Source organism: Mesoplodon bidens (genome assembly GCF_964165515.1).
Source record: "Mesoplodon bidens genome assembly, chromosome: 9".
NCBI classification, from domain to species: Eukaryota; Metazoa; Chordata; class Mammalia; order Artiodactyla; family Ziphiidae; genus Mesoplodon; species Mesoplodon bidens.
This window is the reverse complement of record NC_138166.1, coordinates 105652656-105675102: the sequence shown is the minus strand read 5'-3', so window position 1 is coordinate 105675102 and position 22447 is coordinate 105652656. Positions and strand designations below refer to the sequence as shown.

At 41.9% G+C, this 22447-nt stretch overlaps 1 protein-coding gene across 1 annotated transcript in view; it reads right to left on the bottom strand.

Moving 5' to 3' along the window:
- Nucleotides 1-22447, bottom strand: part of UBE3C (ubiquitin protein ligase E3C) — a 114059-nt gene that overhangs the window by 34858 nt on the left and 56754 nt on the right. Inside the window, exons 12-18 of the mRNA XM_081243936.1 lie at nt 21062-21219; nt 20676-20908; nt 12693-12797; nt 10579-10666; nt 10155-10252; nt 9018-9150; nt 368-615 (exon numbers count right to left, since the gene is read on the bottom strand). Coding sequence (XP_081100062.1) covers nt 368-615; nt 9018-9150; nt 10155-10252; nt 10579-10666; nt 12693-12797; nt 20676-20908; nt 21062-21219 — 1063 coding nt within the window. The remainder of the gene's footprint in view (nt 1-367; nt 616-9017; nt 9151-10154; nt 10253-10578; nt 10667-12692; nt 12798-20675; nt 20909-21061; nt 21220-22447) is intronic.

Genomic DNA, 22447 nt, shown 5'->3' with positions numbered 1-22447 from the left:
AACCTTAAAAGAATCACTTTTAACACTGATTATCAACAAGAGCAACTGTGAAAAGACAAAATATTTACAGTACTCATACCTATGCTAGCAGATAAACAGAGTTTTATCTGTATAAACAGAATTTTATATCATGCCTCCCATGTTTTCTACACTATTATCAATAATCTTTTAATGTACGTAACTGTGTATGAGATGTATAATGCTATAAAGCAGTTATTATGTAAGAAAACACGATTCAGGGGTTCATCAAAATTACTTAAGCAATTCTGAATAAAGATCTTCAATGAAACAGACGGTAACCACACAGAAGCACCGAATTTCCACACCCCGTGGTCTGAGATCCGTTTTGACATAAAGTTTACTTTACCTTTCCAAGCATCCTGCCCAGGAAGTAGTAATGTCTGGCAAAGGACTCCCCCACAAGCATCTGGGCAGCTGGGTTGGGGTACAGCAGCCCTTCGTTAGTGGTCTTAAAGAAGCCCTGGTTGGGGTTAAACCCCGACTTCAGTAGTTCATTTAGAAACTCTCTGAAAATACCACCACCGTCAATGCCAGCTTCGTCCAGGCCATGTGCATTGAGTAAGTGCACACGGATCCGCTTTTTCAAATCAGGCTCTGTTAAAAGAGGGGGAATGGGGCAAGGAGAAAATATTTTTTTAAAAAGCAATAAAATAAGCTGGTATTATAGGAAGTTAGGTAAGGGGAGCAAGAATATTAAAAATATTTTAATGCAAGACTTAAAAAAAAATAATCAACATTAAAAAGAGACAATGAGACAGACTGACCAGTATTTCCCTCAGAGCCTACAATGGGAAGAGAGACGTTCCTTTGCACTGACACTGACAGATCAAGAATGGAGTGAGGCGTGTTTGGCAGAAAATACAGTTACCCCACATATGCTAAGGGATGGAACAAACTCAAATACCGGGAGGAGGGGAATGGAATTGAGGACCTAAGGATAATACTGGAACAGAAAACTATTATCAAGAAAGGCAAAAAGATAAATGAACAAAGCAGATGTCAATGAAGTTATTAACATTAAAGACCTTTTGAAAGAGGCGAAGGACAGAGAGTCAGAACACCAGAATCTACATCAGTTAAAACGACATTTGGCTGAAAACTGGGGGACAGTTTTGGTTACACAATGCGCCACAATATGCGATTTTTAAGCTGCTTAAGTCTGCCTGACATGTGAGGGGCGTTTCCACACAGGTCCTCATGAGGAAAGCCCTGCAGAAGTAGGGACGCCAGGCCCCGGACTCACTTGCAATGAATACAATAGCCTCCGACACAGGCTTCAGGGCACAGGCCCCAGACACGGGCCAGTAGACGTGATTCTACCACAAGGCAAAACCAGGGGCTCCCTGGCTTAATCAGGGAACAGGTCTGACAAAGTAACTGACACGTCTTTCATCGTTTCCCACCAGTGTCCTTCAGGTGCTTTGCACATCAAGAGCCGCAGGTGGAGGGCAACTGAACCCAGGTCGCAGGGCTGCACCCGGGTCTGCGCTGCAGCTGTCCTTCCGGCAGTGTGCAGTCGCCCACACGTATCTGACCCAAAGCATCTCAGGGGACAAGTGAGCTCTAGAAAACACCCCGGAAAGGGGTTTAGCAGAAGGTCGGTTCAGCTGAACCCCAGCACTGTGATGTGCGAGTGTCAGTACTGAGGTCACAGGACCTGGGGTGTGAATATTCGATACTACACTTCCAACAGGGTCGACAGTTTAATGTGTGGACTGAGGCCCACGGCGCCTGCACAGGAGAGGGCCGCCCACCCATCCTGCCACAGGGACAAAAGCTGCACCGGCAAGCTCTCCTCTAGGGCAGTGCAGTGCCCACACCTCCCTCAGGAGTAAACGACCCCAACCAGAGGTAGCAGCAGCGTCCTCCTGCGCTCGTGCTTGTGAGGGAATAACCACCGCTGACGTCTACCCCGAGCTGGCGGAACTCACGCCAGGAATTCCACATACATTCATCACTTCCAACCCTTTAACAACCTCTGCGTTAAGAATATCCCCATTCTCGTGTGAGAAACCCTAGGACAGGGAAGCTTGAATGATTTACCCAAGGACATACAGCTGATATTGTAAAGGGTAGTGCTGTAATTTTAAAACATGTCTATTACCTACAAAGCATAGGTTTTCTACTAAAACACATTCTTTATTTTTAAAATTTAACTGCACTTAAATGAAGAACATGCTTTTCACTGATGATTAAATTCCACAAACAATGTTATTTGCATCTATTTTGATCAATACAATTACCAAACATGTTCACTCTCAAGGCCTAGGTAAAATGCAGAAAGAATTCTAAGCAGATAACTGTGGATGCAACACAAAAATACAGCTGGCTCTTTGACCTTTACATATATCCTCTCAATACTCAGTTTTCAGGATAAACTATAAGCATTTATTTGTCATGTACAGTATTTCTCAAACTGAATGTCAACAGTTAGCAGCAGCAGGTTTCTGAAAAATTCGAAGCGTAAACATTCTGTAAGTGGTGAATGCTCAGCCAAGGCCCGCCGCTAACCCTCTCATTCAAACCGCAGCACTAATCTTCTGGGGGGGGGTGGTCTTTGTATCTCAGAGGCTCCACAGCCACTCACAGACGTCACCTCAATTGTGGCCAGAACTGAGATTCTGTGGTTCCCTGAAGCTCATTTCTGTAAACAGCAATATACAATAGCACAATATTTTTAGAATCAAATCTAGTCTTCTAGGTATCTTGCCACTACTTGATTCAAAAGACAGATTAAAAGTATCTACTTATACAGTAAGGTTGGGGGGGGGACCTAAGTCATATATTACAGTTGACCCTTGAAGAATTCAGAGCTTAGGGGCCCACACACAGTTGAAAATCCATGTGTAACTTTTGACTTCCCCAAAACTTAACTACTAATAGCCCACCGTTGACCAGAAGCCTTACCGACAACATAAACCATCGATTAACACAAATTTTGCATGGTATACATATTATATACTCTACTCTTACAATAAAGTGAGCGAGGAGAAGGAAAATGTTATTAAGAAAATCATAAAGAAGAGAAAATACATTCACCGTACTGTACTGTATTTATTGACATGTCAAGTTTACATCATCTGCTTTCAAGATGAATCGCCTGGCTATCAGTACCTATACCAACACTGTCTTATACGATACAAAACACTGTAGATGTTATACACATTACTAACACTAGACATCAAAAATGAAAAGATAATGTGAAAACGAAACTCCTATTTGTTTACAGGTATAACGATTCATGCACTGATAACAAAGCATCAAGAATATGACTGTTTACGGTAGCCTAGCCTATACACTAAGGAATGAATCCTTACAGAATGTTTATGGCATACACCATTACAGTCATATTCATAATACGGTATTGGTAACATTGTTACATGTTTTTAAAAATCACTTAACTGTGATGATAAGCTGATAAGCAGTTTCTCCAGTTACAAGAGAGGGAGGCATACTGTACGGTAACGTAACTTTGAAAGCAATGTTTTGAGAGTAAGAAAGCTAACACATTATTAATTTTATAGTTAGTATCACTCACTTTGCACTTATGTAAGCACAGGCTGTCCACTTCAATACAAGTTCTGCACACGATGGTCTGTCTGCACGATGAACACCTGGGTGACGATGATGATGACACAGACATGTCTCAGACGGTTCTTAGACTTTCCCAGGAAGACACTCACATACACAACAGCTAAGTTGTTCACTGTGCAGCGTGCTGATTACTCACTGAGAAGTGGACGTGGATCATCGCAAAGGCCTTCCTCCTCCTCGTCCTCACGCTGATTAGGCCGAGGAGGAGGCCGTGGCAGGGGTGGGGGAGGTGGAAGGGGAGGCAGGAGGGGCGGGCGCGTTTGGTGTAACTTTACGGGAACAGATCATAATTTCTGCCTGACTTTTTTGCTTTTATTTCTCTAGAACTGTTTCTAGACGGTACCAATCCTTCTGGCACTGTTTGCTTTAGTTCCAGTGCCCCTATCACAGAAGGGTCCAAGGTGTAAACGTCAGGAGCGACGCTGAACCGTCGGAACCCTGCTGCCAGGTGGCCTGCCGTCAGCCCGCTGCAGGTGCTCTTCCCCTGCATCTTGTCCTCGCCGTTGGCTGCGGTTCAGAGGCTCTCATCTCCACCCCTTCGTCTTCTGTCAGCTCCTCTCACCGGGTGCCTACTAGCTCTTGCCTTTTTTCTCCAAGATCCGTATTTTGAAAGCCTTCACCCCACCCTTTTTACCATATTTACAATCTCTTTCATGATTTCCTTGATTGGCTCTGACGTAAATCCTGTGAAGTCACACATAGCATCTGGACACTTTTCCCCAGCAGGACTGTACTGTTTCTGGCTCGGTGGCGTTCAGGGCTCTTTCGGTAACAGCTATGGCATCATCAACGGTAGCACCCTCCCAGACTCTCACGACGTTCTCTCTGCTGGGTTCTCTGACATCACGTTGACGAGCCTTTCCACGGAGCACCATGTGTAACGAGCCTGAAAGGTCCCTGTGGCCCCCTGATCTGGAGGCTGAGTTAGGGATGTGTTTTGGGAGCCAGCAGACCACTGCTATGCCTTCCGTGTTGAACTCACAGGCTTCTGGGTGGCTAAGGGCATTGCCAATATCCAAAGAACTGTAAAGGCCATCCCTCATCAACAAGGTGCTTCCTGACGTCAAGGACAAGGCATTGATGGAACCAATCCAGAACAAGGGCTCTCACTGCCCAGGGCTTCGTGTTGTCCAACCAAAAGACAGACAGCTGGTGTTCATCTTTCCCCTAGAGGCTGGGGTGAGCAGCTTTATAGATGAGAGCAGTCCTGACCACACACCCAACTGCACTCCTGTCCCCTCCTGCTTAAATGCTGGTGCTCACTTCTCTTCCTTACTAAAAAATGTCCTCGGTGGCAGTTTTTCCCCAGAATGGGGCACTTTTGCCTACATTAAAAACCTGTTCAGGCAGATGTCCCTTTTCTTCAACGATTTTCTTAACAGCATCTGGGAGCTTGTCTGCTGCCTGTTGGTGGGCAGATGCTGCTTCTGCTGTTATCTTGACAATTTTAAAGCCACACTTCTTCCTAAAATTATCAAAACATCCTTTGCTGGCATTAAATTCTTCAGCTTTTGATCCTTCACCTTCCTTTTGCTTTAAGTTGTCATATAAGATACGAAGTAGCAGTATAACACACTATTCTGAACAAACCGGAAATAAATTTTAGGGCTCTCTTGACAATTTTAAGGCTGTCCTGAAAACTCTTAACAATTTTTAAAGCAACATGGTTATTAGATGGTTTATTCTTTTTTTACGACCAGTAAGAGAAAGTAAATTTGAAAGTCTGTAAGGGAAATGCAAATCTTTAACAAAACATATGGATATATTTTCTGAGTTTGAAAATTTTTTAGAAAAAGTAAATTAACTGAAAACACATCTGGCTTTTGTATAAATAAAATATGTAAACTTAAAATATTATGTTATGAAAAAAAATCACAGTTTCTTACTAATTTTCAATGACATCAATGTCATTGGAAATTAAACATTTAGAGAATAAAACATGCATAGAAAAACAAGTTGTCATATATAAAGACTACTTTTTCTCAAATCATATTAGAGTCTACAGATACGCCTTTCTTACAGCAATCCTGCACGCGTTTTCAATATGAGATTAAAAAGGTCTGTCACAGAAAGGACAAGGTTTTGTGCCTGCTGGTGTAGCTGCTGCCACAGCGTCACAAATTTCCTTTTCTAATTTTTTGTTTTTACAACGGTCCTCACGGTGGATTCATTTGTCTTGGAAGTGGCAGTAACCAGAGCTGCAGGTACACGTCAAACAGCCCAACATTTTCTCGTAACGTCGTGCCTTTTCTCTGCTTCCTGGGAGCACGTCCAGCATCACTTGCAGCAGTTTGTGCTGGTCCCTGGTGTCAGTTAAGGTTCACAGGGTTGCACTAGACACAAGGGAAAACACACAAGAACTGCGAGCGATCACTGTTTACTGGATTTGCGGTGTCCTGGAGGGGACGTGCTCAGGCAGAGGTGATGAGGGTCACGCTTGTCTCAAGGGGGTCCACAGCACACTGAACTCAGCGCAGGAGCAACAAGAGGCGGCTAAGAGATCATTAAAGCAGGACAGCGTGCGCTACAGGCACCTGCACGTTTGTTTACATTTCTCCTAACTGTGAAGGGCGCCACACGCCTTCTACAAGTGTTTCTGTAAGTTTTGATAAACTTTAACTTCTTATAATAGGTCTGTGTATGCTTCTGACAGTAAATGATCAAACAGACTAGCATCTATCAATACGTATATCTTATGCACTCATGACATACCTTTTTCTTAATTTTTTCAGTATTTCTAGGTTACGTGGTTTATCTGCAAGTTTTTTCTAATTGTTATAAATCTCCAAAAAGTGTGGCAATATATTTCTTGAAAAAAATCTGCATCAATGGACCCGCACGGTTCAAACCTGCATTGTTCAAGGGTCAACTGTACTTTGATTTTACCCTATTGTCACTTCTTCTTCAGAAAAACAATGCAATAAACCCTGCCCATTCAGCAAAACAGAATCCAACCAACCAACACACAAGAGCACAAGGGAGGCTCTCAGGAATGGAGTCCAGAACAGCTCAGAGCCAGCTCTATAGCACATCTCATCCCAGACAATGGATGACACCAAGAGCTCGCTGTGACGTTAACCCTCACAACACTCCTGGGAGCAAATACGGTCACTTCTCCAGAGTCTCCACAAGGAGAAATTAACATTCGACCCACGCTCTCACCCAGGTAAACTGCTGCCGGGTGGTGGCACGGTGGAAGGAGCATGCGTGGTGGCATCACCGCGCCAGGACCCGTGTCACTCTGCTTGCTTAGCTCCCTACTGCAAAAAGAAGTCACTCAACTGCTCTGAGCTCCACCAGGTCAGTTCACTTGCCAGATGGGGTGAAACCCACACTTTAGAAAACTGTTCTGAGATGATATGAGATATAAGAACCCATTAGAAATGGATTTGCTTTAATGACTAGATGATGTATGGAATAGTCCTATTAACTGATTATATGTAAATGATCAGTCAACGAAGCACTTCAAACAAATTTTCCATAAGTAAATTAAACATTCTGAGATGGTATTTAATTTTACAATTTGCATAGCAAAATACCAAACAATTTTGACATATGGTTTAAAAATTCTTATTAAGAAGGCCTGACTGAGAGAACACTTGTAAAGATTTAAGGCATTGTAACATAAATATTGTAAGATTTTTCCAAAATCTTTAAACTCAATGAGATTATCAGCCTGCACAACTAGAGAGCTGGAGTGCGATTAACTTTTACAGCATTTTTAAGCTTAAGGATTCATTAGGAAATTTGGGGCTTATTGTCACTGAGCAGTAATGTCTCAATCTCCATGACATAAAGTTAACTGAAAATCGCTGCAAGCACATGTTCTCATTTTGGCTGAAGAGCTCACGGACATACACTAGCCTGCAGGGAGTGGGACCTGCAGGAAGCCCAAGTCCACCAAGTGCAGAACCGGGTCGGCTGTGCACGTCCACGCCCTTCGCGGTGACCCAGCCTGGGAGACACGGCTCCCAAGACCTGGCTCCCGCCCTGCATCTGAGGAAGCCCTCCAGCATCAAGCATATCTCAGCTCTTCTCTGAACACTCTGCCAGCCGTCTGCCAACTTATGACTCCGTTAGAGCTCTTGTCTTTCTTGTTTTCAATCACAAATTCAACAAACATCTACTGAGCACTAGCTAGCTGGGTGGGCTGAACAAGGATTCAGGATCCCATCTTATACCGTGAGGGCCTCAGTCAAGTGGGAGACACAGACACAGAAACTGCTAACACAGTAACACATAACACAATACAACAGCTACTATAATTGATTATAAAGGACTGTAGATCCCAAAGGAGGGAGAACTTTTTTTTCCCCCCAAAATATCTTAGACTAGGTGTCAGAATACCTGATTTCTGCCCCACTCGTACAAAAAGCTTTGAAAACACGACGTCCTAGGCAACAGTAACCTGATATAGGGGAGAGCTCACAGCCTGTGTCAGACTTGAGTTAAAACTCTGTCTCAGTCTGTGATACTTGACCTCAGAGGGCAATGGCACAGATTAAACGACAAAACTAAGCCGGGTTAAAGACAAAAATGCTGCACACGAAACCTGGAACAGAGTAAGGGAGCAAGTGACGTTAGCGTTCCTCCACTGTTCCACAATATGACAAAATTAGCTCTTTAAGAAGAAAGAAAAGTATTCAAAATGAGAGGTTTTGCTTTCCTAGAAGAAGAAAATGAAATTACTCCCCTGGAAGAAAAGGCAACCGTTATTCTGTATCTGACAACCTGCCAGCACCTCCCAAAGACGTGAGCTGGAGCCTGCCAGGCTTTCGTTTTTAATACCTGCATTGATGTAACACTGATTTAATGTAATATCATGGATACCATATCCTGAAGTTAAAATCATTAATATATGTATTAATAATACTAAAACTTTTAACACTGGGTGTCAAAGATTAACATAAGACAAAATGTGTCACTGACCTCTACATGCTGTCCAAATTATTGTTACAATATAATTCTCTTTTATCTAATAGCAGTGTCATTGAAGCACACTTAACCTTTGATAAAGAAATTTGGATTGCAATGGTGTTTATATTAGTGTATTTAACTTGGCTTACAATTTATGATGTTTACATAAATAGACTCTTATATACGACATTTTTAGAATCATAGCTTTTTTGTCAACTAACTTTTAGAGACAGACATTTGGGGGAAAGAAGAGCTTTTTGCCTTAAAAAACAAATCAATATTTGAAAGGCTTCTGTAGCAAAAATTATTTGTTAATCTTAGAATTATTATTTGATAATATACACCCCCCAAATTTGACCTACATTTGTTTTGAACAGTCATTACAGAACAAGACAATCAACACTAATTGTTAAATGATCACCTTTTTCTATAATCCCCCAGCCTCCCCCTGCCATATGTACACATACAGAGAGAATTATATATACCATTTTCTGGGGAAAGTTTGTCATAAGCATCTTCATAAATATAATTTCTTCTTATTGTGACATTAATTCCATCCAGAAATGGACCATCTCCTTGAACTTCTTGCTTATCTGCATAAATCAACCTTTGAAAGATCTAACAGAGGGGAAATTATAAGGTTACTTGAAAACAACAGATTTTTCGTTATAAACATAAGCAACCAAAAGGAAAAACTACTAAATAAATCTTAACTTTAACTTTTGTATCTCCATAAACTCGGAAACAAATTTTAAAGGCCAAGGTACCAGATACTGATTTTATGCCTTATCAGTAAACGTGCAGTATTTATATATTTGTAATATTGTTCCTTTTCCCCACTTCACAACAATTTAAAAATCCCATGCTATGTCATATTTTTAATATTTCCTTTTGGAAACCTTTTATAAAACTCCAGATGGTGGAAGGAAGAAGAGTAGCTTTGGAAAGCTGTACATTAGTATTAGTAGGAATATCTCTATAGTGATAAAATTCAAGTAATTTTTTTATGCTAAAAATCCAGTAGAGGGCACTCAGGAATTATGCAACACCATGTGTATATGTGAGTGTGTATGTGTTTTAATGAAGAAATGTCAATAGCTTTAAATGTTCATCCTGTGAAAAGACTGGGCAGACCTAAAAAACACTCTCTTGAAGCAAGAAGTGTAGTTTTTAGAAATTGCTAAATAAGTTGGTGAATACAAACAAAACATTTTTTCAAGAGGTATTTGATTGGATTATGCTTTTATAAATCATGGTCAACTATTAACAATCTAATGAGAAAAACATAAATTATTTAATCAGATAGGCACTAGGCAACTTTAGAGATTTTTTCCATTGGTGTTACTTTTTTTTTTTTTTTGCGGTACACGGACCTCTCACCGTTGTGGCCTCTCCCGTTGCGGAGCACAGGCTCTAGACGCGCAGGCTCAGCGGCCATGGCTCACGGGCCCAGCTGCTCCACGGCATGTGGGATCCTCCCGGACTGGGGCACGAACCCGTGTCCCCTGCATCGGCAGGCAGACTCTCAACCACTGCACCACCAGGGAAGCCTGGTGTTACTTTTTAACTCTGAGAGGATATAAATAACCACAAAACACAGGGAAAGAAACCAAATTCCATACCTTTACTCGCTCCTCAAACGGAACCACAAAGGGCAACTCTGTTAGGATGGCGAGCTGTCTTTCCTCAGACACAGACAGTGGCGGGGACTCCAGACCTACTGCAACACAGTTTAAGACCTTCGTTACTGTGTGTACCTTCCTTTCCAGACTCACAAGGCTACACTGTGCATGGTTCAATTTAAAGACACTCTGGAAAAAGCTGAACTATATACAGGGACAAAAACCTAACCTGTGGTTGCCAGGGGCCAGGGTAAGGAGCTGGCTACCAAGGCATGAGGTGTTTTCTGGAACGATGAAACTCCTCTACCTGGCTGATCACAGTCAAAAATCACAGCCCAGTAGACTAAAGAGCGAACTTCACAGTATGTGAACTCCACCTCAGTAAACTCGAGTTAAAAGAGTGGGGAGGCCCCAGGGAGCTCACCGTCCAGGGTGGACCGCAGGGGGCCAATCCGCCCCATTCGCCTGAACCTCCAAGCGCTTCTGGACGCCGGGACGTAGAGCTGGGTGACCTGTGGGGACCAGACACCCTGCTTAGTCAGCCCTTCCCTGTGTCCCAGCACACACTTCTACCTTGCCTCATTCAAGCTGCATCAGTGTTTCACATTTATTTAGCTACATCCCTCTCTTCCGTCTCTTATCCTTTTCAGGGGACCTTTTCATAACCTCTCTCCTATGCTGGCTGCTCTTTTACACGTTTACACTGTAATTATTTTTTCTAAATACATTCCAGGGAAATCTCTACTTGTTCTAGTTAACGATGTGTAATATCTGGACATAGTAAATCATCATAATAGGACTGCTTTATGAAGAAAACCACATCGCCCTTAAAAAGTTAATTTCTCACTATTACCAAATATTTACTCTCATAATTTTTTAAAAAATTGTCTGATTGAGCATCCAAATAAGGCTGGTATAGTATAGTGTCTCTGCATCCTTCTCATCTGTCAGGTCCCTTCGGCCCTTATTTCTGCCCTTGTGACTTTGATGAGGAAGCAGAAGCATTTGTCCTGTTATCTTCCCCATCGTGTGGATTTTGCTAATTGCAGCATCATGGTGTCAACATGTACTTCTAGCCCCTCCATTTATAAATTTGTCGTTACATCTGGAAGTTTCACCAGGCTTGGTCTCCGGGAGAAACACTTCCGAGGTGGACGGTGTTCTCTCCTCGAGAGGCATGCGTGCTCAGCACTGTTGGTCGCAGGTCAGCGATAAGAGCGAGAACTTGTGGGAAAATAGCGGTCAACTGTCAACAGGCACCAGACACACTGCTTGGCTCAGCTGACAGTCTCCCTGGAGCACAGCAGCAGCACAGACCCTCGTCTCCCAGGCCTCCGGCCCACGTCTCCACTGTACTTGCACTTCATCAGAGCAGGCAGGCTAGACACCTTCTTCACGTACTGTCAGCTGGAACACTTCCACGTCGAGAAGGCTCTCACAGCATCGACTCCATGGTTAGCCCACGAACAGCTCATAAAGGAGAGGCAGGCTGAAGGCGTGACTGCTGCCTTCTTCCCACCAGTATTTACAACGAGGGTGCTTCCTCTGCGTCCCACAAGGACGGCTGACGAAGTCCTTCTGTTCAGCATCCTCCTGAACTCACAGGTTCAAACACGCCTGACGGCTAGTCCTCTGCGCCTACTCTGCGGGCGCTCGCCTCCACCTCCGGCTGCTGAAGCCCTCTGAGACGGCCCCCGGCCCTCACACGATCTCCCGTGGCCCCCGCTCTCAGGTGAAAGAACATGCCACCGTCTCGCGCACTTCTTCCCTGGGCCTGCCACGAACCACTGTGCCGAGGACCCTTTCTTTTCGGTAGGAAATGCTCAGAAACCCCAACATGGGCCCCAGAGGCTTGCACTGCTACAGGACCTGCCACAGCATCTCAGCCTGGCCAGTGGGCAGAGCTCAAGCCACATGCTTAACTCAAAGAGACAATACTTCATGCGGACAAAGCGATGCTTCTAAAACACCCGTTTTCTTTAACATCTCTGTGATCTTGTTTCCTCCGTACCCACCACCCTCTGCCCTCAGCCTCAAGTTTCTGAGATGAATCCAGTCATGCGTTTCTCTGACAAACAACAATGAAAACACCTCATGTCCTTTGTTAATGTTATCTTAATTTATTTTGAAATAGATTATACTATTTAATCTACTTTAGATCTTAGTAATATTCAAATTTCTCTCTGTCCCTTTAGAAAACCAGAAATAAGTTCCATCTCTTAAGTACTAAATATATGCTGAAAATAACAATAAAAGCAAAAATTTTTTTCAACCCCCCAAATCCCCATTATCCTTCAATATACTTTGTGGTTAAGAGCAAATTAGGATTAACAACAAATGCAGGATGCATGTGGAAGCCAATGATATTGCTCTACGTTCTACTAGGTGACCTAAGAGTTAGTAACACAAAAGTTTACTGTTAATATTTAGTTACATAATAAGTTAAACAACTTTAAAGGATTTATTCTTCTCCCCCAAAAGATAGAAGCTGAAAAAATATGTTTAATGAAAAATATTTAAAAGATTTAAAAGTAACACCTTATCTGCTTTAATATCTTCTTGCTCTGACAGCCAGTGATTGGGAGGACAAAAATTTCTCCTCGCGTCTCTGGACTTCAACATTTTCACTAGGTTGGTGATAACCTGAGAGGAAGAACAGGAACATGTCACACACAGGCTCAGGAACTACGGCAACACTTCCGGTCAGGAGTGAGAGGCCACGGCACCGCTTCACCTCCATGTCCGAGGACCCGGGCTCCCGTGGTGAAGGGCTGGCTAGACCGCCACCAGGTCTGTCTGCAGAAAAGCGTCTCATTCGGTGATTACAGGAGTTAGTTTTAGGTACAAAGCAGTTAATATCTACTGGCAAAGAGAGAAAAATTATTAACACAAATGTGTGCAAGGGCTGATTTCTTAAAAACTGCAAGGGAGGCAGTAATTAAGTTTTAAAACACAAATGGGGAAATGTATTAACCCATTTGAGCTATAATAAAAGACATCTCCAAGTACAGCAATTTCCCTAAGGTAAAACACATTTCTTATTTTTCTGAAAAACACTCTACTCAAGGCTGCTGGCAGCAGGGGAGGGGTGGGGGGTGGGAAGCAGTGTCCTAGACACACCTGTCAACCTTCCAAAAAGAAAGACGATTTCAGTATTTCCCTTACGAAAGCCTCTGGAATTAGGTCTGCGTCCCAGTGCAATTCCACGCAAACTCAGAGTACCGTCCTTCAGAAAGCCTCCCCACGCGCTCTGGCTACCCCACCCCGCTCCGCATTACCATAGCCTAGTCCTTCACTTCTGTCTTCCCGGTGAGCACCAGCCCCTCTCTGGCTGTGCGGTAAGCCCCCCCATGCACAGAACCCAAGTACCTACCTAGAAACCTAGTAGGTACCTGATGATGGACAATTGTATAATAAATTCTGTGATGTACGATTAAAGAGATCTTAATGGTACTGTCTATTTAAAAAAGACATGAAGTTATACATTAAATAGAAATGTGTTTTGTAACAAACAAAGATAAACCAACTTTTACAAAGTTGTAAAACCAAAGTTTTAAACCTTTACAACCAGGAGTTGATCAGACAACTACTATGAAGTTAATGACTACGATGGTATTTTCTGAAAAAGTCAGCCAGGCTTTCTGTACACATTGCCTCTAATTCAGTAAAATATAATTTGAATAAAGAACTAGGAAATGTCATTGTGTGTCCAACGCAAGTGGGTAAGAAAGGGTCCTTGGTTGATATCTCAGGCCACTACGACACCAACACCGGTTGGATGATCTGCCCAGTGACAGAGAAAAAGTAATGCTTGAGCGGTGTGGCCATCCAGACAAAACCACATTAGCAAAAACCTCTCAAGATCTAGAACACGGCTTGTACACTGGTGGATATATCGTGCCAATTTAGCTGTGATGTCTACCTTGTGGTATTTTAAAGCCTATTGGAATACTATGGTACTGTCCTTTTTGAATCATCAGAAACTAGCACAGGTAAGCAGTCAGTTGCTCAGGGGTCAGGTTACACACATGCAGTGTTTTACGATGACTGATTTTAAGTGCAGCTGGGGTAGACTGAGAAAGGCCTAGTCTTTGGTTCTACCTGGTTAACCGCTCGTCATAAACAGAGTAAGGCCATTGACCTACGGCACCAACTCCGGGAAGTCTCCCGGTACTGCTCTTCAGAAGAAAAGACGAGATCCCAGTAAGTTCATTCCACGTGCTCTCTGGGTCTGGGACAAATTCAGTCGGGTCCACACAGATCGCACCAACGGATGCTCTTCCAACAGTGGAGAGTAAAGTACAGTCTTGTGGCAGGACGCACATTATGTCTTATCTCTCCTTTTACCTAACCAATTACATCGGTATTTTGAGTAAATTTGGATTTAATAGACATTGTGCTGAAATTTACCCACAACACACCAAAACTGTTGACAAAAGACGTGCTTTCTGACAAACACTTATGTGTGTTTGCTTAATTGCACCCATTAACTTATGGCTCTCATACATCCCCCAGACTCTTGACACCATCCCCACTGCACACGCTCAAGTTCACAGCTGCCTAACCCCCAGGAGCAAGCTGTCATCCACCTCCTGGGATTCACCACGATCCAATCTATGCTGATGAGGACATTTCTTTTCTATAGGTCACAAACATTATCAAACTATCTAAGAGGTAATTAATGCCATAATTTACATTCCTCTTTTAAATTACTGTAAAATTAAACATTATAAAGTTTCAGTATATGGCATTCCCTTTCATATTTTCATATTCTAAATATGAAAAAGAAGTAACATAAAATGTCCTATCCTAGTATCACTGATCCTCTTTCAAAAATATAGGAGAGAAAGAGAGACGTGGGAAGGGAGGCACGAGCGGTGGGGGGAGAAAGGAGGAAAGCAGAAGGTACAAAGTGATGTGGGCCTGAGATACGGCAAGGAAGGGATGTCAACTGAAGGCACTGTGGAAAAAGCATATCCTAACAAACTAAAGCTGACAGGAAAGAAAACTTGAAGACGAGCCCTAAATAGGACTGTCAGAGAAACTACAGGACACCTAGACAAAGATGAATTGCAGATAAAGGTCAAATGAATTCTTTAGTATAAATATAACCCAAATATTGCTTTATTCAAAGTATGTCTCAAATATTGATTTTTAAAAAGCATAAATGTATCCAAAATATTGCACAGGACATACTTGTATCTAAAATGCATTTGTTGTTTATCTGAAATCCAAATTTAACTGGGTGACACATATTTTATGTGTTAAATCTGGCAATATGAGCCCTGCACCAATTCCCCAAATATTTTAGAAATGTCAGATCCCCTAAGAACATTCTTCTCCTTTAAACTATTTTTCTTCTAAGTTTTAGAGAAAAATACAAACTTTAAGTAACCATGAAAATTTTAACTGGATCCATTCTGTGATTGCAGAACACCTTTAAACACATTCCCTTTCTCTGCATTCATTTTCAGTATCACAAACTGCTAGAAATATTTAGTACTGAAAAAGCAAAGTTTACATAGGTAACCTTAAAAAACCACGTAAACTGACGAAAGAATGTCACAGGTAAAGAAAATTGAAGTAACGATTTTACATTGGATCAATACAGACGCCCAGTGTTGAGATCAAAAGACAGTTTCTTTTTCAGTTAATTTTATCAAATCTCCTCGCACAGACATGTCTACTACAGAAGACAGGACCAGCACCAAGAGACCGGCAGGATTAACTTCAGTCCTGGGGTGCAAGTCTGCAAACTGAGATCAGAGGTTACTAATACCTGCCCAAAGGGAATTCACCGCACAGTCAGGCCTGTGGGTCAACCCAGCTGCATTTCAGAACCTCCTGCTGACAAACACCCCAACGGGCACCAACAACAGCAACTGGAACTTAGTTCACCTGAGGTGAGCCCATCAATAACTGTTAACTGATCCCTAGGAGGTTGTGAAACACAGTGAGACTTGAGAACCAGTGTGTTAAGAAATATGAAATAAAAGAGCAAACAAGCAGACACCGGGATAACTACATGCACCTCACTCAATACACAGTTTTGGCAGACTTTAACAGTTATAAATATAGTAGTAGTATATTTTACGTGATATGTTTAACTCTTGTCTCCCATGTCATCTTCTTCCGCGCTGGATCTAAACTTTCATACTCAAAAACTAACAAAATTATTGAAGCAAATACTCAGAAATGCACAAAACTGTTAGGCGTGTTTGATTATTCGCCACTGAAGTAAAAAACAGGTGATACCAGGGAATTCCCTGGTAGTCCAGGGATTGGGACTCTGCACTTTCACTGCTGAGGGCCAGGGTTCAATCCCTGGTCGGGGAGCTAAGATCCCACAAGCCGCGCAGACAAAAGAAAAACAACAAAAAACAGAACAGGTGACACCTACAAGCAGGTTTCCCTTAACCCCAATGTTAAAAGGACCAAGCAGATGACTGATTAGAAACACACAGATGACTCATAAAAATCACACCTGACAATGGTCCAAGTTAAAGATTTTAAATTAACACGCACTATTTCACAAGATTACTGTATGTATGAAACTTCACTGGCTATGATGATCACAAGAAAATCCTGACTAATGAACTTAAGGAAATAATCTTAAGCATTACATATATTACATCTTAGAATAAATTTATATATATAAATAATAATATATCTGATGATGACTTAAAGCAACGGATGTTCAACTATGATATTTCTGAATGGAGATCACTGATATGTGCTTTATTATTGCAACAAAAAAAATACATATAGTCCAAATTTTGAAAGGCAACTGTCATAATCTCTTTTTATCTTAAATCTGGTTATGTAAATTCAAACATCTTAGGTAATTATTTTAAAACTTCAAAACAAAGCATAGGACACAGCACATAATTTATGGGTACCTAAGTGTGGTAAATGTGTGATGTGATAAATATACAATAAAGAATTTTTTAGATTTTGATTTCATAATGAAGAATATGTAAAAATGAAATACAGGGCTTCCCTGGTTAAGCATCCTCCTGCCAATGCAAAGGACACGAGTTCGAGCCCTGGTCCGGGAAGATCCCATATGCCACGGAGTGACTAAGCCCACACACCACAACTACTGAAGCCCGCAGGCCTAGAGCCCGCGCTCCGCAACAAGAGAAGCCACCGCAAATGAGAAGCCCGCGCACCGCAATGAAGAGCGGCCCCTGCTTGCCGCAACTAGAGAAAGCCCACACGCAGCAACAAAGACCCAACGCAACCAAAAAAAAATAAAATAAATAAATATTTTTAAAAAATGAAATACAAGAAAAACCAGTAAAGTACCAGCTCTTAAGATCATCTCATAAAAGGCCAGAATGACGATTTTCCTAGTGTAATTCAAAGTTTAGAATGACTTTAGCAGTTCTTTTTTCCATCCTGCATACTCTTAGCTTTGTTCTAGCTCAACATCATCAGTTGAAAGTTTCTCTTTTTCATTATATAGTGATACTCAAAGAACAGGGACTCTGTCCGACTTCACTTATGATTCCCCAGCACAGGGTGGAGCCAATGTTCTCGGATAAACACCGTGGGTGTTTAAATAACTGACAGTAATGACACCCTAGCCTATAAAAGTCAGTAAGTGTAAGGATTCCTGCTGTCAACATGACTATTTGTTACAGTTGGTCTATTTTAAAAGTCAAAGTCTTCTGCAGCATGTTTAACACACTACAAACTTACTTCTTGACGTCAAACACAGAGAAGGACACGGGGCGGCTCTGCCACCTCAAAGGGAGCCTGGGTTCGCCTCACTGGCCGACACGGACGGTTAACAGCAGCGCGTTTCCGTTACAACGAGGCATTGCTGTGGCTTTCATGGTTTACTTTTTTAGAGTCTTTTCAAAACTGAAAAATGCAAACCAACCACCAGGAAAGTGAAACTCCCTCGTACCGCAGCCCTGTCTGTCTGTCCAGTGCACGCACGTAAGGCAGGTGCCAGGCCTCCCTCCCGGTCCCTCCTTTCAGGCGGCTCCAGTTCAGTTTGGCAGCTGCACACAAAGGCAAATCAAACAGGAGCTCCCATCGCCTCACAGGGCTAAAGCGATTATAGCTGTAAATTACACTTCAAGAGGAGTTTATAAATTTGATAAATGCATCAACTGTTTTAGCAGTGTCAATGCAGGGCTCGGAAACTGACCTCAATTCTTACAGTGACAAAGAAAGATGACTCCATCCACTTAAAAGTCTATGTTCTGTGACCAGCCCCCAGAGCCTCTCTCAGAAATTAGTCTGAGCGGACCATCAGGAGGCTGAAAAATGAAAATGGTTGGTGGTTGAAGGAGTCGGCTCTCATCATGTGCAACTCTGTCAAAATCAACAGAAGGCAGGAAGTCATTGGCAAAATGCTCCTACTTTCTTTGGTTGATTCTACCTTGAATCCTTCAGCTAAAATTTGACACTGAAATATATATAAAATGCTGAACGTTTACTTTCATACTTTTCAGGGGGACAATGGAGAGGAGCAGCTGAGTTCACATGCTGCCTCCATCATCTACTATAGCTATGTGACCGCATCTGTGAAATGGGGATGATTATAGTATCCTCCTCACAGAGGTACCGCTTTACATGAACTAATATATGTAAAGCCCTTAGAATATTGTCTGAAACACAGCAACCACTGAGGGTTAAATTCGTATTATTTCATATTAAGGATAATTTTTTCTTAAAAGAAAAACTAATAGCAGCTGAATCCTTTCAAAGACTTGCCTTGATTTTGTTTTGTTTTGTTTTGTGGGCTCAGCTCAATAGCAGGCAGTACAAACAAAAAAATCTTTTTCAAAGAACAGGAATCTCATTCAGAAACTTGTCTTCAAACAAGTCTGTTCTAAACTCAGAAGATCTTTATAACAACTCAATTTCAAACCTAAAACAATCCTGCTCCAAAAAAGGTGAACTTTTACCCTAATTCTTTAAAAAAGCAACAATAAAAAACCCTCAATCCTTAATAAAGTAGTAATGAGTCATTTTGAGGCATAAGAAAAAATTCACTACAAAATTTTCATTTAATGGTTAAGCAAAATAAAATAGGACCAGGGGAAAAACACCTTATACAGCATTATTAAATTCAGACGTTTCTGGGTCCTAAAGATAAGCCTGTCATATGAAAATTACGAAATTCTGTATAGGTGCTATAAAATGATGAAATTATCTGATACTCTACACAAAACCTGATAACATACGTAATGGAAAGTTTTACTAACAAAGATCCCAGAGTTTAATTAAATACTTAAAAGAAAAACATACATGCTACCAATAATACCCATATCCAGGAAAAGAATTACAAGTTTTAAATGGGCAATATAGCTTATTTTTAACTTAGAAAAGATGCAAAAGTGTCAGCCTTTAAGCAAGGATATATTAAAGGGCTCAACAAGTGACCCTAAAAGTTTACTTAGAAATATAGAGATAGGTAATTAAAATAAATTGTGCAAACATATATTACATCAATCTGCACAAATTATAAATTCAGTGATGCATTAGCACTGTATTCAATGCAATCAAAACATTATCAGTTACTCTCACTGCTACTAATGCTCATGCTCATAAGTGAAATGTGTTGTAAAATCGGGCAGAATGGGCTGGACAGAGCCTATGGTGTGCTCGTAGGATGAATAAGCAGTCCTTAATTAGCCCATCAGGTTAAGTGCAAGCATTAATGGGCCTTTCCTAAAGTCCAGCTTGACATCTTTCTCCAAACATGGCCAAGAAGAAAGTTCCATTAGCAATATTAATACAAGCTTAGTTGATCATTTTCATTCAATTAACTTCTTTCAATTAAATAGATAGCTTGACAAAAGCAGTGATAAAAGACCTAAAGGGACAGCTGATGACTCGAACTGAACATTAGCGTGCGAGAGGTCGCTAGTATTAAACGGACTGTAAATCTAGCATTCAATTTGGAAAATGCATTTCTTCTGCTCTCACTCCTTTAATGAGCGATTTTAGCTGACTAGATGTGTTTGCTGCAGAAATTTCATGGGAAGTCAAGCACCCTTTTTCTTTTCTGTTTTTCTGCCCCAGTAGTTCTATTCTCAGTCGTGGTGGTTTCCTGCCAACATTCCAGCCACGGTAACTTATAACTTATCTTTCTGCATGGTTAAAAATGAAGATATTTTAAAATAATTTATATTCAACTTGCATGAAGTTAATGATCTTATTCTACCTTTGTTACTCAATTTCTTAAAAGATTAAATACATAAAATCTGTAAGAGATTTTTTAGTGAAAAATAAAACTGAAAACATTAAAAAAACTTTTAACTATACATCACCTTGTCATTGGAAGTACTTGGGGCAATTTATAAAAGATACAAGTAACAATGTAAAAACAAGGCTTTAAAAGGAGGCAAATGTAAAATGAAAATGACTTTTCTTAAAAGTTTTTCAAACTAACAATTATGCTTGAAACAAACCTGTATTTCTATTCTAAAATGAGTCAATTCAAAAAAAATCTGTACATTATTTAACCTCAGTAAACAAAAATAGTCATACACTCATTACCTTAAATAACTGAATCCATCGTTTCTGTTCCATCTGTATACATTGCTGCATTTCAGAATTAGTAGTAACTCCAATACTTTGAAATGCTGTAATATATTCTTCTCGAACTTCTGGTTTTGTTTCTGGATAAGCCAACTTGATGATCCCTAAGCATGCATCTCGAAGGCATCGAGACAGCATTATCAGCTCTTCTAAAGTAAAAGGCATCATTGATGATTGTCTCTGACCTACAACTGGAAAACATAATCCAAGTTTCTATCACATTTGGGTTTTTTTAAATTTCTTAACACACACTGAAAGACTTAAAAGGCTTAAAACTTTTCTACCACCTATGAAAATGGACAGGCCATGAGGCCAGCAACAAACCAATTCCTCAAAATTCTTACCTTCTATGGGATCACCGAAGAATTCATTATCATGTATGGAAATCAGTGAATGACTAAACAAGGAGCTGAAAAGGTAAAAGAGTGGGATGATTCTACTAGAATCTTCAAAAGACATAGGAGAACCCCTTGATATCACCTGAAGCAATGGTACCATAGACCTAGAATTGGGAAAAAGAAGAAAAAAACCCGCAATGATTTAGTTTGGGAACAAATTAAGACATGACATCAGACAAATATAATCAGGGAAAATAACGTTTACATTAGCAATTAAACTCCTTCCAGGGGAGGCAAAGTCATTCTAACAATATAGGTTAACAAATAACATAAATTAAAGAATAGGACAGCAAGCCACCACTCTTTATTAATGCTCCTGCTACTATCTTCAACTGGATAAACTTAGTAATGTGAGAGTGAACCAGTGGTCCCAAGGTTCACTGGAAGAACAGAGAGTATGTAACGCCACTCTTGAAGACACGCACTTCACTTTTATGCTGAAAACCACCTCTTTCCCCTCTACAAAGGGTCTGGTCTCATGAAAAATTTATCCAGCCACTTACATTCAGGAACGTTCAAAACAGTTAAATGTTGAGCCCAAATGAGAACCCTCAGGCTGTCTCCCCTTTAGACACTGGGCCTTGTTTCCACCTACCAGCCCCGTTACTGTTACTGTTACCGCTCCCACTTTTACGAGGAGTCCCGAGGCTGCCTGGGGCAGCTCTAAAGTGGGCGGGTCTCTCCCCTCCCAGGAGCTGCGAGCTCTCACGGTCACTTCTCCCTCCTGGTTAAACACGGCTCCCTCTCTCGCTGAACACTCAGCTCCCAGAGGCTCCCATGAGCTCCTCCCCAGGAATAAAGCCCCGCGGCCTCTCCAGTACGTCCGGGTGGTCCTGGGTTCGCAGACCTTGTGGGCAAGATCGATCTCTCATCTCCCTCCACCCGCACCTGCACCTCGAACATCAATTCCCCCCAAACCACAGTTATCTAGGAGGCGACATGTGACGAGGAGTCAGGAACGCAATTCCCCAGGGGCCGGCCCACCGCTGCCCTAAGTCACATGGGCGAGCAGAGCAGGAGGTGAGGCCTGGCTGAGGCGCTGTCCTCGCTGGGGGCTTTGGTCAGCTCGGATGAGCCACCCGGAGCTCTAGGGTGTCCACGCGGCACAGTTCAGGGGACAGCACGCCACCACCGGGGCTGGGGCGCAGGGCCCAGCTGTGCAGCCTGGGCTTGGCTCCCGCCGAGAAGCAGCACACCCAGGCCAGCGCCCCGCGTGGCCCCCGCGCTCAGCACAGAGCACCACGCTGAGTGAAAGCCAGCCGTGCAAAACAGAAGTGCAGTGAGGGCAGACACAAAGGCACAAGCACGCTGTCTTCCCTCCTCGCCAACCTG